At 37.8% G+C, this 15,278-nt stretch overlaps 1 protein-coding gene across 3 annotated transcripts in view; it reads right to left on the bottom strand.

Annotated features, from left to right (window-relative positions):
• acaca (acetyl-CoA carboxylase alpha) overlaps positions 1 to 15,278 on the bottom strand; it is a 269,320-nt gene that overhangs the window by 161,603 nt on the left and 92,439 nt on the right. For all 3 annotated transcript variants that reach the window (XM_048612563.1, XM_048612564.1, XM_048612565.1), the window contains exons 24-28: positions 14,599 to 14,723; positions 11,605 to 11,718; positions 7,107 to 7,220; positions 4,500 to 4,589; positions 2,204 to 2,322 (exon numbers count right to left, since the gene is read on the bottom strand). In XM_048612563.1, coding sequence (XP_048468520.1) covers positions 2,204 to 2,322; positions 4,500 to 4,589; positions 7,107 to 7,220; positions 11,605 to 11,718; positions 14,599 to 14,723 — 562 coding nt within the window. The remainder of the gene's footprint in view (positions 1 to 2,203; positions 2,323 to 4,499; positions 4,590 to 7,106; positions 7,221 to 11,604; positions 11,719 to 14,598; positions 14,724 to 15,278) is intronic.

Below are 15,278 nucleotides of genomic sequence, written 5' to 3'. Positions count from 1 at the left end.
ACCTTATTGCCATTAACATTTAAAGTGATATTGTTGCATTGGGCATGCTCCAGCAAAACAAATTACACCACACAGCTTTCTCTAGACTTCAAAATATAACAGATTTCCACAGTTAGTACTTATTGTTAAAGATATGTATTCCCCTTTTTTTTCTGTAGAACTGCCCTGAAGATTATTTTGTCACAATTATATAAAAAGATTAATGCATTCCATGCTGATGAAATATCGTGAAGATCAATAAATCTAACACGCTGTAAGTCAAATCTTATTCAAAGTGCTGTGCTATTTCCTTTATTATAAGGTTAAGCTCTGTACAATTCATACTTAAGTTCTACTGAACTTTTAAATCAGGTCTGCAAGATTTAAGTGACAGTTTCTCACTAGTGAAGAATGTTACTACTGAACCATCCTTAGCAGTAAATGCAGCTCCTATACAAGTGAGAAAAAGGACGTTACTGAACTCGAGGGCAAACACACTTATTATTGCACACAAACCAGGAAAGTCCCAGCATTTGATTCCTGTTCTATAACAATGTCAACTAGGGGTGGAATTTTGCAAATTCCAATTTCAGCACCCATGAATTGAGAGGGCAGAAAAATACCTATGGTATCCAATACAGCTTGCTCAGTTGTCAAACTGCACAATTGCGGTCATTCGACAAAGAGAGGACCAGATGGACAGAGGGCTGGGCTTGGTCCTGGTGTTTTTCACACCAATCCAGCCGTCAAATGACCTGCTGACTCTGACTGTACATTCACACATGAAAAAAGAACTTTTGAATGAGATAATGTGAAAGCAAAATTTATAGTCTCAAATGTTTTCAGGAGAGAATCAGAGGAAATAGAAACAAGAATTGAAAGCAGATATTAAACAGAAAATTAACTTCAATAAAGAAGGACAAAATGAAAGAAAGAAAGGAAAGCAACAGAGATAAAACAGAGATTCACAGATTGACTGCATTTATACAACATATTAATGGCATTCCTGTGACAAAAGCATATTAAGTGAGCAAAGCAATAATGGACACAATTCTACTGTGATCTACCAAAGATAGAAGCACTTTCCCAATTCCAATCCATGCAGCAGTTTCCCTGTATCACCCCCGTTTGGGTATCTCATTGTTGCAACTTCCATTATCATTTAGAGAAACGGGAAAAGTGAAAAAGGCTGATGGCAAGGATAGAAAACTGAAATGCTGATAATTTCAAAGTTGCACTAGAACAGAATTGTGAAAGGTACAGGTTACGTTCTCCTTCCCATTATCATTTGGATTGCTGTCATTATGCCAGTACATAAATTGCATACTGTGGCCTTATGACAGTTGAATAATGCTTTATTACAGGAAAAATGAAAGCAGATTTAATCACCCTCAGAAACCTAACATTTTGTATTGAACCAAGTACATTTAAATTCATGCCTCGACACTGCAAATATGAGAAGTGTATTTTGACAAAGTAAAGTCATGTTGGCATTGAACTAAAGACAAAGTGGTAGATCTCATTAAAAACAGTAATCAGCTGCCTTTTTATATTAAAAAAAATAAAGAAACGAAAAACAGCTTCAGTGCATCTAAACAAACCAGGGAGTAAAGACAGCAAGTTCCGACCAGTCAATACCTGCAATTATTTGGCTGACAAACCCTCCAGCTCTGTTGAGACTGCCAACCACAAAAATCACGGTTGGTTAAGCAGAAACAAGCACTTTGTGACAAGGTAAGCTACTTCATTTTACTCTGTCATGTTGGCTTGCATTCCAACCACTTTGGGGGAAGCAGACACAAATGGAATACATTTGGTGAACTGTTGGTTGGTGCCAGTTTCCATTTGCCCCGCACCACTGTCAAGGCCCAAAAATTTAGTTGGAGCCAAGTCGATAAATTAGACACTTACAGAAAAGTTTAACAAATATCTAAAGTGCGTAAATCTCTCACCAGATTAGACTGCCTCCTTCTTATTCACAAAACTATAAGTTGTGGGGAATTACATTTCTGACATGGAAGGAAAACCCTGAAAACATTAAGAGCAATATTCTGATACTGCGCTCTATGGGGAGCTTTGACCATTGCTATGCATATTGGGAAATTGATTGCAATTTTCTTTCAAAGCTACATCCATTATTCTTGAAACTCCACATATTGATGTATACATCTGCTCTGATCCAGACATCTCCTCCCAGCACACGGATACAAAGCAAGTTAATTACCTGTTGGGATGGGATGTTGGCAACATGAACTGAAACTCTACAATGCAGGTTCCATCTTGGAGCTGACGATGCTGAACACTGTTCAACTCATATGCGATGTAGGCCCTTCTAACATATACCTGCATAAAAACAGTGGGATCATATGGTCGTGCAAACATACATACAAACTAGGAACAGGACTAGGCCATTCAACCGATCTGATAAGACTGTGGCTGATCAGATTTTGGTTTCTACTTTCCTGTCTACGCCTTACACTCTTAGATTCTTGACTGCGGAGAGAATCAAACCCAATCTTAAATGAAAGATTCTGTGATGCTGCCTGCACCCAGTCTCTGAGGAAGTGAATTCCACAGATTCTCACCCTCGAAGAACATTTCTGCTAATCTCCATTGTGACGAGACAAGGGCTTTAAGATGTGTATTTTGTCATTTTTTTAAAATGAAGTAAGGTTGAGACAGAGGTGTCGAGCAGTCTGCTCAAAGCCAATGGAACAAACAGCTTGAGAGACCCTGGGGCTTTTGTTTTAAAGTTGGAATAGAAGCAGCCTGAATCAGTGGGGTCAAGCTCCCACAGAACCAGGATTTTAGTTTTAGCTTTCACCAGTTGCTGGGGTCTTGAAGCTGGATATGGAAGCTTTTATTCCTCTTTCTGTAACAGCTAAGAGCTGGGGTTCTCTTCCTGCTGCTGGACATGTACGAGAGATAACCTGTTATACTTAATTTGCCTTTGCCAAGGGTGTGTTTATGGAATGTTACGATATTAGAACAGTTAAATTAGTAATAGTTAATAAATATTATTTTGTTCAGCACTTTGGAAGAGTTACAGTTAAGCCAATTCTTTTATTTTTATTTTATCTGTTTTTATACTTCAGTTAAAATACAAAAAAGTGTGTTTTGCTCAACGTCAAGTGGTTTAACCAATCAAATTGCATCTGGAATGCAACACCTTAAAAACTTACCTTTAAAATAAAAAGTTAGAATCTAGGCTACTGTCTTAAGCTATTTTGAGGGGGTTTGGTCAAGTTCATAGCATCCTCTTAAAACACGCTGTTAACACGCTGTCTCCCTGGCTCTAATTTTTCCAACAATGGGAAGCATAATTTCAGCATCCACCCTACAAACCCCCTCAGGATCTTATCTATTTCAATAAGATTACCTCTTAACTGTCCAAACTCCAGTGGATACAGGCCCAAGCTGCCTTTTTGAACATGCCATCAAACACCCACACTGCCATTTACAGTGCAGAAGAGACAATAGTTCCACTTTAAGACAAATGAATGTATATTTGCCTTTTATCAACTTTTCTCCATCATCCATTTGTTTATTGGCATTCAAGCATCACTAGACCTAAAGGCATCCTAATCACCATCATATTTTGCTAAAAATAGTTTATTCAAGGTGAACAACAATCATGAATTAAGGGTCTGCATTCAAAACGTCCTGAACTTCAACAACATTAGGACTGCATAAATTTCTTCCAGTTCTCTTTCCCACTCTCTGTAGGGAACGTGTCTTTACCCAGTCTTCTTGGTATAGATGTGAGAAGTTAAAAATCATCTGCTCACCAATTTTAGGAGCAAGTTATTAGACATCAGAAAAAAAAATTTCATCATTTTTCCAAGATACATTTGGTGTTTCTCGAAGTGTCCTCTGCCTTGAACTTAAATATATTCATAACTGGAATACCAACATGGTGCAAAGTCAAGAATATGTAACACTGAATCACAATCTTTACTATGTCACGCAGGAAAGTAGACCATGGAGGGAGAGGAGGAAAATGAACTCAAGAGAAAAATCAGATGCAAATCACTCCAGCCTGCTTTACGAGTATTTTTGGCACAACAACTGGCCTCAGGTGATTCTGTGCATTAAAAAAAAAAAATTCAGCAGGGTTCCCATTTCTGTCTGATTTTGAAAACCCCCATACAGATATGGATGTCAGCTGAAAATAGCATTAGATGCTGCAGTGATGCTCCCACTATCCACAGATCAAATTAAACATCGACACTCGTTACCTAAATTCACATATGAACAATGATCATTTGGAGTACTGCTGGCACTTTTGAAATATTGTCCCAGCATCGGTTAAGGCCTTCAATAAATAGGGAGAAAGTTGCAAGGGAAATGTTACATATAGCTTCAGATACTATGTATTACTGGCTGTACCAAAAGACATGCCTATGAACACAATTTGATCTCCCTCAACAACATTCTCATATATCTAACAATAAATGAAGCAACCAACACGAAGAGGAAACAGAGGCACACCATCTATTGTTGAACTGTGTAAAACTAACCTCCAATGCTGCCATTCTCACCACTTGGTTACTATGATAGAAAAAATTGGGAAGAACATCAAAGATGGAGGTCTCTGAGAGGATGAGTTTCTGTGAATAAGAAAGCACACACACAAAGTTTTAATACATCTTATTTAAAGTGAGATGGGCTATGAAACTCACTGTTTACATGTTTAATATATCTGTATGATAAAATAGAACACATAACAATCAACTTTTTTTACAATAAAGTTAATGTACAACATTAATAGAGGTATCTGGTAAAGCTGACAGGATGGGACATTATGTTAAAACTGTCCTGTATCATTGGGCAATTGAAAACTGCAGGAATAGTAATCATTTTATGCTGCAGAAAACAGCAACACACTGAGCAAAAGTCAGAAATCCCCAGCTGAAGAATCAGAGGAGTGTTTGATAGAGGCCTAAGATCAGGTCATAATGCTGTCTTTTAGGCTGGCAGTAGTCCATGGATTTATCCACTTCTTGGTAATGTTGTTCAATTACCTACTGAGAGATGATCAGGGTTCTTGTAATAACTTGCCCTCAAAATCAATGGTCCCTTATTGCGGTTATATTTTTTCTTCCTAAAATTAAAGACCTACACTGCAACATATTTCAAACAGGACACATCAACCCCACAAAACTTTATGTATTGGACAAGTCTTCAGATTACATCCTAGACAGAGAGGGCTCAAGTAATTTTAACATGCGAAAGGAAAATCACAAATGTCTAAGTGATTTTCATGTGTGGCAACTTGACTGCAAAGGCATGACTAGAAACCTTAGCCAAGGCCTGTTCTCACCACCCAAGAGAAATGTAAAGGTAATCTTTGCACCACTCTAGCTGACAACACAATAGAGTTGTCAACTGTGGCTCAATGGTAGTACTATTATCTTGAAGTAAGACAGTTGTGAGTTCAAGTTTCACTCCAGAGATGGTGGCACTTACTATGGACAGTAGTGCAAGAGTGCTGCACTGCCAGAGTTTTTTTTAAACTGAGGCCCCATTTGTTCCTTCTGGTGAATGTAAAAGATATGATTGAACTTATTTAAAAAACTCCATGTGATTTGTCCCAGTTATCTCAAACAACATTATGAAAACTGATCATCTGTCCATTTTTTTCCCCATAGTTCTTTATGGCATATAGGATCATAGAACCCTACAGGGTAGGAGTAGGCCATTCGGCCCAGAGTTCACACCGACCCTCCTGCTACCCTATCCCTGCAACCGAGCATTTAGCCATGGCTATTCCACATAACCGACACATCCCTGGACACTATGGACAATTTCATATGCCCAATCCACCCGACCTGCACATCTTTAGACTGCGAGGGGAAATTGGAGCACACAGACACAGGGAGAATGTGCAAACTCTGCACAGTCACTCAAGGGGGGAATTGAAACCAGGTCCCTGTTGTTGTGAGGCAACTGTGAGGCAACAGTGATAACTACTGAGCGACCATGCCACCTGTAATATTTCTGATTACAAATTGCCTGCTGCATTTCCCAATGACAATACTTTTAAAAAGTATGGGGTCTTTGGAACATGTATACTCATGCAGGTTTATTCTATGCTGGTAGATGCATTGGTGGAGCTAGAGAAAAATCTCCAGTGCAGCTGTTAAACAGAGGTATTTCTTCACCTTTAGATCATTTGGAATGATTTACAGTTCATTTTAATTCATAACATTCCTCAAGGATAAATTTTGCATTTGAACATCATTTTTACATTCTATCACATGGGAGCATTTTAACATGATAATGCTGCTTGTAACTTAACAGTTAGGGACTTAATTTCTTGATATAAAAGAAAATAAAGGAGTGAATAACTTTTCTCCATAATAAGTCACCTAACAAAATTGTATTCTCATATTCAAAGCCACACACTCCCACAACTGTACTATCATTAATTCTGAAGAAAAAACCGACATTGTCACATTATGTTAAAAGCCCAAATATAACTAAGTAATGTAACCTAAATGTAGTAGTTCAATTAAGCAATTTAAATTAATAAAGCACAGGTGTTTCTATATACTCAATTCAAAACAACAATCTGTTGAATTTTAAAATTAAGGAATTAACTCGATGTACAAGGGGCATGATAACAAACAGTTGTGCGTCTTTTTAAAAATACCCACAAACCTAGCCAAACACTGCTTACTTCGACAGCCACACTTCAATGAAATGCTCACTATGCACTTTTCAAATAAGCTAGCTAGTCAATCTCCCATGTCACTGCATATCGGGAAAGAAGTAACGATCAGGTGAAATGGAGTAAAATTAGTCCAATTATGTAAACATAATGCAGATCTCATTTTAGAGTTAGAGATCTTTTTCCGTACGTTTCTAGAAATATGTCTATAAATCCCTATATCTATGTTTATAATGGAAGTGGTCTTTGTAAGTTTATCACTCTATAATTACACACTGTATTCCTGGTAACTTGCAGCACTGCCACTAGCCAGGAATGTAACTATAGACAAAGTTTACATAATTCTATTACAAAGGTAGACAAAAGAAGTAATGATAAAAAGTTGACAAAAATTGCCAGCAGGTGGATTTTTTTTATATAAACAATTATAAATACTCATTCATGATGCAATTACCTGAAGGTTTTCGATGCAGAACTGATGCCCATACATATCAATGGCCGATAGGAAAATGGATTCCACCTGGTTGTGACGGAGCTCATAAGACGGCAGGTGTGATGCAATCAGAACCTGTAGAGAGGGGACCACAGGAAGAGACTAATTTGATTAAAACTGACTACCTGACAGATAAAACTGATGAAACATCCAACGAAGGTCAATGAGACACAGTGTAAAAGGAAAATCTCAGAAGATTCACTAGTCTCCTACAGTAACTCTGCATTAGGCAATAAATATTTTACTGATGTCATACCTAACACGAAGGAAGAAAATTGTGCTTTTTTTTTATGGCCCATCATCTTAGTTCCAGGGCATTGATGCAGGAGTTTCTCAAGGTAATGGCCTAGGCCCAACCATCTTCAGTTACTTCATTAGTGACTTTCCCCAAGGTCAGAAGTTGGATGCTTGATAACCATTGCGCAATGCTCAGCACAATTTGTAACTCTTCAGAGACTGAAGTGTGTCCAAATAAAGCAAAACCTGGACAATACCTTGGCCCACGCTGATAAGTGGCATGTAGCATTCATGCCACAAAAGTGCCAGATAATAACCATAACAAACAAGACACAATCCACCTATCATCCCTTCACGTTCAATGAATGAACATTACTGAATCCCCCACTATCAACATCCAGGCAGTTACCATTCACCAGAAACTAAGCTTAACTTGCTACAAAAATAGAGTCGCTACGACATCAAGTCAGAGGTTAGGAATCCTGCAACAAGTAATTCTACTTCCCATCTCGCAGAGCCAGTCCACCGACTACAAGGCACAAGTCAGGAATGGGATAAAATACTCCCCACCAGCCTGGATTAATCCAGCTCCAACAATACCCAAAGCTTTACACCATTTAGGACAAAGCAGCCCGCTTAATTGCACCACATCCACAAACACTCACTCCTTCCACCGCTAACCTTTAGCAGCAGCAGTGTGTATTATCTACACGATGTATGGGAGGAATTCATCAAAGCATCTAACACGGCACCTTACAAACCCACCACCACTACAATCTAGAAGGACAAGGGTGGCAGAAACATGACACAAGACCACCTGCAAGTTCCCCTCCAAGCCTACTCAACATTCTGATTTGGAAACCTATTGCTGTCCCTGCATCAATATCTTGGAACTGCCTTCCCATCAGCATTTGGGTCTAACCTACACTAAATGGACTGCAGAGGTTCAAGGAGGCAGCTTACAGCCATCTTCAAGGGCAACTCGAGAAGGACAGTAAATGCTGGCCATTGCTCACATTGCATGAAGAGATAATAAAATGAAGTTGACGACTTGCCCATTAATTCTAATACATATTCATAGACCATGCAACAATGCACACATTCTGTCACATGAAGCGCCAGTCTCAGCCATGCCACCAAGAACATAGTAGTTGAGGTTTTATTAGGCCACTGATGGTGATGGGGTAGAAAAGCTACCCCACTGATCCATCTGCAGACACTCCAAACCAGAGGAACTCTAGAGTTTATACATCCCCTACATGCTGGTATGATGTAGGGTGTGTAATTTATATATATTTTAATATCCTTTATTTTGGATGTCTAAATATTGATCTAGTAGTATAGGCTTTTTTCCTTGAAGAATTTTATACTTTCATACAGTGGGTTCCTCCTGAACAGTGGTCTCCTAGGTGTGGATGATAATGTTATATTTCTTAAGGTAATGCCTTCAGGGAGTCTAGGAAGCACTTCTTTGGTTTTTTCTCTCATTCAAATGTTTTCCTTAAGCTTGGCAAAAAAGATTTGCTTTGGCAGTCAGATTGCCCGACTTGAAAGGAATGCTGTAGAGTTAATAAGTTTGTATTTTGTACTTGTGTTATGTTGCAAAATCTTTAAATTTATGTCATATGTAAAGTCTGTTTTCTTACTATTTTAACTTCTTTAACTGAATAAAAAACTTTTGTTATATTGTAAAATCTGAATCTGCAGCATTGTGCGTTTGTGTTTCAGTGAAAGACCATCTCGCTAAAAACAAAAACAAAACATGATCTATCAAGTCAAATTTCAATCTGAGATCTGACTTGTCCAGTGATACCACCAGCTGGGATCATAACACTGGTTTAAAATGGAAACAGGAAAGGAGAGGAACATTTTCCCTCTCAATCAAAATACTTCCTCAAGTTGGGGAATGAAAGCAAGGGGAACAGAGAAAAACTCCTTACACAGAAGTATTATAATGTGTTCAGTTGCTGAATCCAATGGTCTCTTTCTGCTGCAGCAGCTTTCATTTAAACAGTGTAGTTAAAAGCTTTGGGCCCTGTACTTACACTTGTTGAATCTTAATCATACTCAGCAAATAAAAACCTAATTTAAATTGCTTCAGAGATGAAAAACGATTCCTCTTTCTAACTTCCCAGGGGTTAGCTACTGAACATTTGAGATAGCAGTATGTGCATGACCACTGATCCCCATTACAACTGGGTTATTGAAAGGCAAGTCAACCACGGTACCTGATATGTAACAGTTTATCATTTTAAACACATTTGGGTATCCCTAGTAGGATGACTTGTGAACACCACTACTCCCCAAAGCTTAATGAAAAATTTAGAAAAATCAAGAAAGCTGTTTATGACCAAGATTCTATTTTGACGTGGAAATCCAGCAATAACCAGCAGATACAAAAGACAACAACCCTATTTTGACAACACCTGTCAGACTATGATACCTAACCAGCATCAGCACAAGAATGTGCATTTCTGTTCATCAACATCATTGGGTCAAATTCTTAAAGAATTACTTACCATACGCCATTGTCAGTACCACCAGCACAAGTAGACTGAACATTGTTTTGTCAGGCAAGTTTGAATTGTGGTCATTTAATCCTCAGCCGACACCAGTAAAACAGATTATTTGGTGTTATTGTGTGCAAGTTAGCAGTCATTTTTCGCTTCAGTTCAACAATAATAGTATTTCAAAAGTACTGAATTGGCTGGAAGGCACCTTGGGACGATCAGGAAAGGCACCTATATTAATACAAGTCTTTCCCTTCTTTCTGACTTGGATGAACTACAAAATGCCGCTTTGCCAGGACTGCCCAGAGGAATAAAAAGTCTTATTACACTAAATCCATGTCGCAATATTTCATCAAATGATACAAAGTAATGATGCAATGATAAAAGAAAATTTCATTTCACATGGCAACCTGCACTTATATAACACATTTAACTTCATAAAACATTCCAACGTACTCAAATGGGGTGCCAATTAAAACTTTTGACATGTACTATAGAACAAGGCAGTACAAATGACAAAAAGGTTGATCAAAGGGGAAAGTTTAAAGGAGCATCTTAAAACAGGTGCAGAATAGGGCATGAGAACAAAAAGGGGCACAAGAGAGCATGAGGGAAATAGCACATGCATGAAAGAAAGAGAACATATGTGCGAAAGGAAGAGAGGGAGTGAGTAAAGACAGGGAATGGACAAAAAAAGATATAGAGAGAGAGCATTAAGGAGTGAGCTCCTGAGCTTAGGACCCAAGGTAACTGAAAACCTGACCAAATATGGTGGAATTGTTAAAATCAAGGAAACCAACAAGCCAGTACTTAAACAGTGCAGATACCTTGGGGCTTGAGGAGAAGGCATCAGGGACAGGGTGGTGTGAAGCCATACAGGATTTTGAAAAAAAGTATGAAAACTTTAAATTTGAGGTCCTGCAAAATGGTGAGTCAGTACGTTCACGTTCTGGAAACACAGGGGTCCTGGATGAATGAAATTTGAGGCAAAAGTTAGGGTGCAGAGAACAGAGTCTTGGATGAGCATCACTTTATGTAGAATGGAGGAAGACAGGCTAGTCAAGTGTATATTGAAATAGTCAAGTCAGGAAGTAACAAGAAGCACAGACGAAGGTTTTTAACAGCAGATGAGATGAAGCTATGTCAGAGTCAAGCAATGATATGGAAGTGGAAGAAGGCAGGACTTGATAATGGTGCAAATGTTGGATCAGGAACTCATCTCAGGTCCAAACAGAACATCAACATTGTGAACTGCTTTGCTTAGCTTAAATAATTTCTTGGGATGGAAACAGTGAATATGAAATAAAACCAGAATATTTAGTTGTAGGAAATTACTAGTTGCCAAAAATTCAAGTTTTGGCTGAGCAATGTGACTTGAAGTGTTCAAGGAGGCAGGAGAGAGAGAGAGAGAGGGTTCAGTGTCAGTGACATACACGTGGAATCTATTTTCAGGCGCTATTGGCAAAGTGCAGCAAGTAAATGAGAAATACAATGGTACCAAAAGATCCCTGGGAGCTGCAGAAGTATCATGGTGCAGTTGGGAATAAAAGCTATTGCATGAGATTGCCTCGCTATGATGAGGCAGCTAAAAACAGAACCATAGTTCCAGTCAGTTGGATAGAATACAGGTGTTGGAGAAGGATGGAGAAGCATGTGCACACACAAAGATTGGTATCTATAATTCAAGTTAATTGCAAGACCGGGATCTATACCTGCCGTGCTCGGAGAGCCACTTTAGCGTTGGTGGTCTTACTGAGCTGTGTCAACTCGGTTAAAATGGTAATCAGTTCATCAGTCAGGGTTGGATCCCGTCCACACAACTGGTCCTGAAAAAAGACAAGCACAAAAATCACAATGTATACAGCTTTTTAAACAAAAAAAATCTAACATTTTCAATTTTCTTTAAAATGAAAGATTCAGGTGAGAACTAGCTGCAGTAATGGAAGACTCCAGACAGGTAACACATTAACAACAGTTCTATGTCATAATTTCTGGCTCCAAACTGCAGTACTTTAACTCTTTTAGTACTACTGAAGTAATAATGATCTGAAATCATAAATACCTTCTAAAGAAAAAAAAACTCTCGATAGAATATCGCACATTATATAAAATTCTGCACATCAATATATTTACTGAATTAACTCTACTTCTCACTAAATCCCAATTCCCTTAAAAACTTGCTTTCTCTGTTTTAAGTTCATCGCAGCCCCTTACTCATTTCCAATCCAAGAGGATAAGCAAATGATAAGTGGTGAAACAGACATTATAAAATAAAACAATTTAATCTGTAATTCAGTTGTGTAAATCATTCTCTTGTGCATGGTATAACATTTTGCCCTTAAAATAAAAATTTCCATTCAGATGTCAAAAAATTAGTTATAAAGTGGAATCATCATATTATAGTCACATTTTTTTTCAGTATTCTTTTATTTAAAAGATTTGATTATTCTGCACACTATCAGGAACAGTAAAGAACAGGGCGATGGTCAGGGGAGGGCAAATGTATGGCTGGATGTCTATCAGTGTGCCCCCCCACTGAAGCAGTTAGTTTGAATTGTCTGAAAATTGGCACTCAGAAAACAGCACAATAGAATGCATTTCAGAAAGGGAACACAGCAATCTCAATTCTGTATTTTAACATTTCTGGATCCATTTTCCCATTCAATAATTTCTGCAGCAATTCTGTATTGAAATCATTATTTTTGAACAAAAAAGCTCATTTTACAATACTTATTAAAATGAGATTCTGTGCTTCTACACATTTTTTGAGTTAATTCTACTTCTTAGTGAATCCCAGTTCTTTTCAAAACTTTCTTTCTCTGCCTAAAAACCTCCCAGGTCTAGTTCCAATCCAATAGGACCAGCAATGGTCTGTCCCCAGGCCTCTGAGAACGTCTCTCTACAACCAACAGCTTAAGACTGTGCAGAATAAATCACCTTTAGATCAGTAATTTACTGCAAAAGTAGAACAACAGAGTAAAGCTCATAAGCCAAGTGTCAACCCCCTCAACCACTGTACCACCCTTTAATATTGGAAACATTAACCTAAGATCCCTCCAGTGATTCAGCTGACTAAGGCAGGGAGTAGCTGATTAAGGCAAACAGACCATGAAGGCCCAGTTCCATGTCCAGGCTGTACAGAGTTAGCAGATGTCAGCTATAACGACAAAACAATTTGTAGTGATTATTTTACCAAAATGAGATACATGGAATACTTGGAGGCTTGGTGAAAATAGAAGCTTCGCTAAAACAAATGGTTGAACATCCCATTGTGTTGTAATAGAAAAATAAACAGCAGCAGTCATTTAACTGCACACTTCCAAGTGTCATGCAAATAATTAGACTGGTCTATTAAATTAACAAGACAGTCCTGCCACACATTAACAGCACAAGCACCAATTAGTTTACCACTTCAGTTTGCCTGGTGGATGACGGGAAACATATCAAACACAAACATATTTCATTTTAGAAGGGAGGGTGGAATGCATTTTTTTTTTAAACCCCCAATAGCTTTCTGATTGAACTGTGACATGTGTGATTCTAATGCACGCCAATATATAAATAAGACCAGAACTGATCGGAAATAATACTTGTATTGGTAGAGCACCTCTCAAGTTAATTATAATCTTGCCAAAATTTGAGACTATGAGGGCATGAAGATGGGAATAAAATTATTGTGTTCCAATACTTAAAAGGTGTCAATGTTTAAATTCAAATATCCATAATGCATGATGACTAAAGTGAGCACACCTGAGTGAAGATCAAAAATTCATTAACGGAATGTCATAAAATGTTAATGAACCATTTTCTTTAAATACAGTAACTAATATATGTACATCGCCCAAAAACAGATAGCATTGAGGAAAAAAAAGTGACACTGACCAAGTAAATTGAAACATATAGATAAATAGGCTGATTCCAAGCTTCTCTCAAGAAGCTTCATTCTAAAGTGTAAAAAGGTCGAAACAGGGCTGCAACAATATTGCACCAATTCTTCTATGCCTTTTCTCTGTAGGAGCAGTGCTCCAGTGGGAACCTAGGATCCATGAATTTACCAGTGAATGCTTTCCTGTTTTTAAAAATCAAGTATTTGTGTATGCATTTTATTCCTATGTGTATAGTTTAAATTATTAAAATATATAGGTTAGGCAAATAATAGTTTATAGGACATGGTAAAATTGGAAGACTTGGTGACCAAAAACGCCTTGCTGTTTCTTACAAACATTTTTTTAATAAACCAAACTTTAATCATTTTCCAGAAGCTTATCAAAGTAAGCTTTCATTATCTTTGTGCAAGTTTCGTTTTTCTGTCCTCTCAAAATGCCAGCAGTGGTATCAGGTGCAGTCTGCCCTCACACAATGTCAGTGAACAAAGCCGTCTCCCACTCTTTGAAAAGGACTAGCACCTCCATGACACCCCCATGTAATTACACACTTCAATGACTGGACTCTGAAGAAAATTGAAGACCTGCAAAGAGAACAGCTGCCGTTTCACTCTCTATCACCACAGCATGATTACATGAGAAATGAACAGCTCGGCTCAAAGCTACTTCAGAAATCTCAAAGGAAATACTGCTTTGTGTTAGAATAATGAGATTCTTATGGCCAAGCATTACTTAAAATCACATGAAATGCTATATAGACCTATCGCTTGAGATTAGCGCATTGGAAGCTGGAATTTGTGGACATAACAGAGCTTAACTTACAATAAGCATTGTAACAAGAAGGTTCTTCTTGGTGACTTGGGCGTGGGAGAAGATGTAGTTCAGGACTGTAGTCATGTCTCCTTTATGGTCCTCTCGAAGGGTAAAGACACATTTCTCATAATGGCCTGCAGTTAGAAAAAGATATTACAGATAAATATCACTCTACTAGAACTGGCCTGAAGGCTCTCTTTTTAGCCTCTAAACCTTTTGAACCTTTTTCTGCTCTTATATCACTTACAGTCAAACCTCCAAGATGAATTCTGATTCTATGAAACCTCCGTCAATATGAGCTCCATTTATCTGACCACAAAAGAATTCTTAATGTATTTAGAAATACCACTGTACAACTTCAGATAAAACTAAATATATATTTCAGTTTGCTTCATGCAAGTTATTTTCCTCCATCAAAATATGGCTTTGTTGCAAATTTCAAATGGACTACTCAAACGAATGCCCAGAATTTCCAATCAACTTCTGCAGAACAAAAATCCAAAACATTCAATATACATTTAAAAATCCAATTTAAATGCATGCCCTAAAAATATAAATGCATAACGTGAAAGTAGATTTTGGGTCAATGAAGATGAAGCAGACTTGCATCTATATAACATCTTATCATGTTTAAAACTACTTCACATACAAATAGAGATATACAAGGTGTAGAGCTGGATGAACACAGC

This window comes from Rhincodon typus, chromosome 26 (genome assembly GCF_021869965.1).
Source record: "Rhincodon typus isolate 14 chromosome 26, sRhiTyp1.1, whole genome shotgun sequence".
NCBI classification, from domain to species: domain Eukaryota; kingdom Metazoa; phylum Chordata; class Chondrichthyes; order Orectolobiformes; family Rhincodontidae; genus Rhincodon; species Rhincodon typus.
This window is presented reverse-complemented; position numbering and strand designations above follow the sequence as displayed.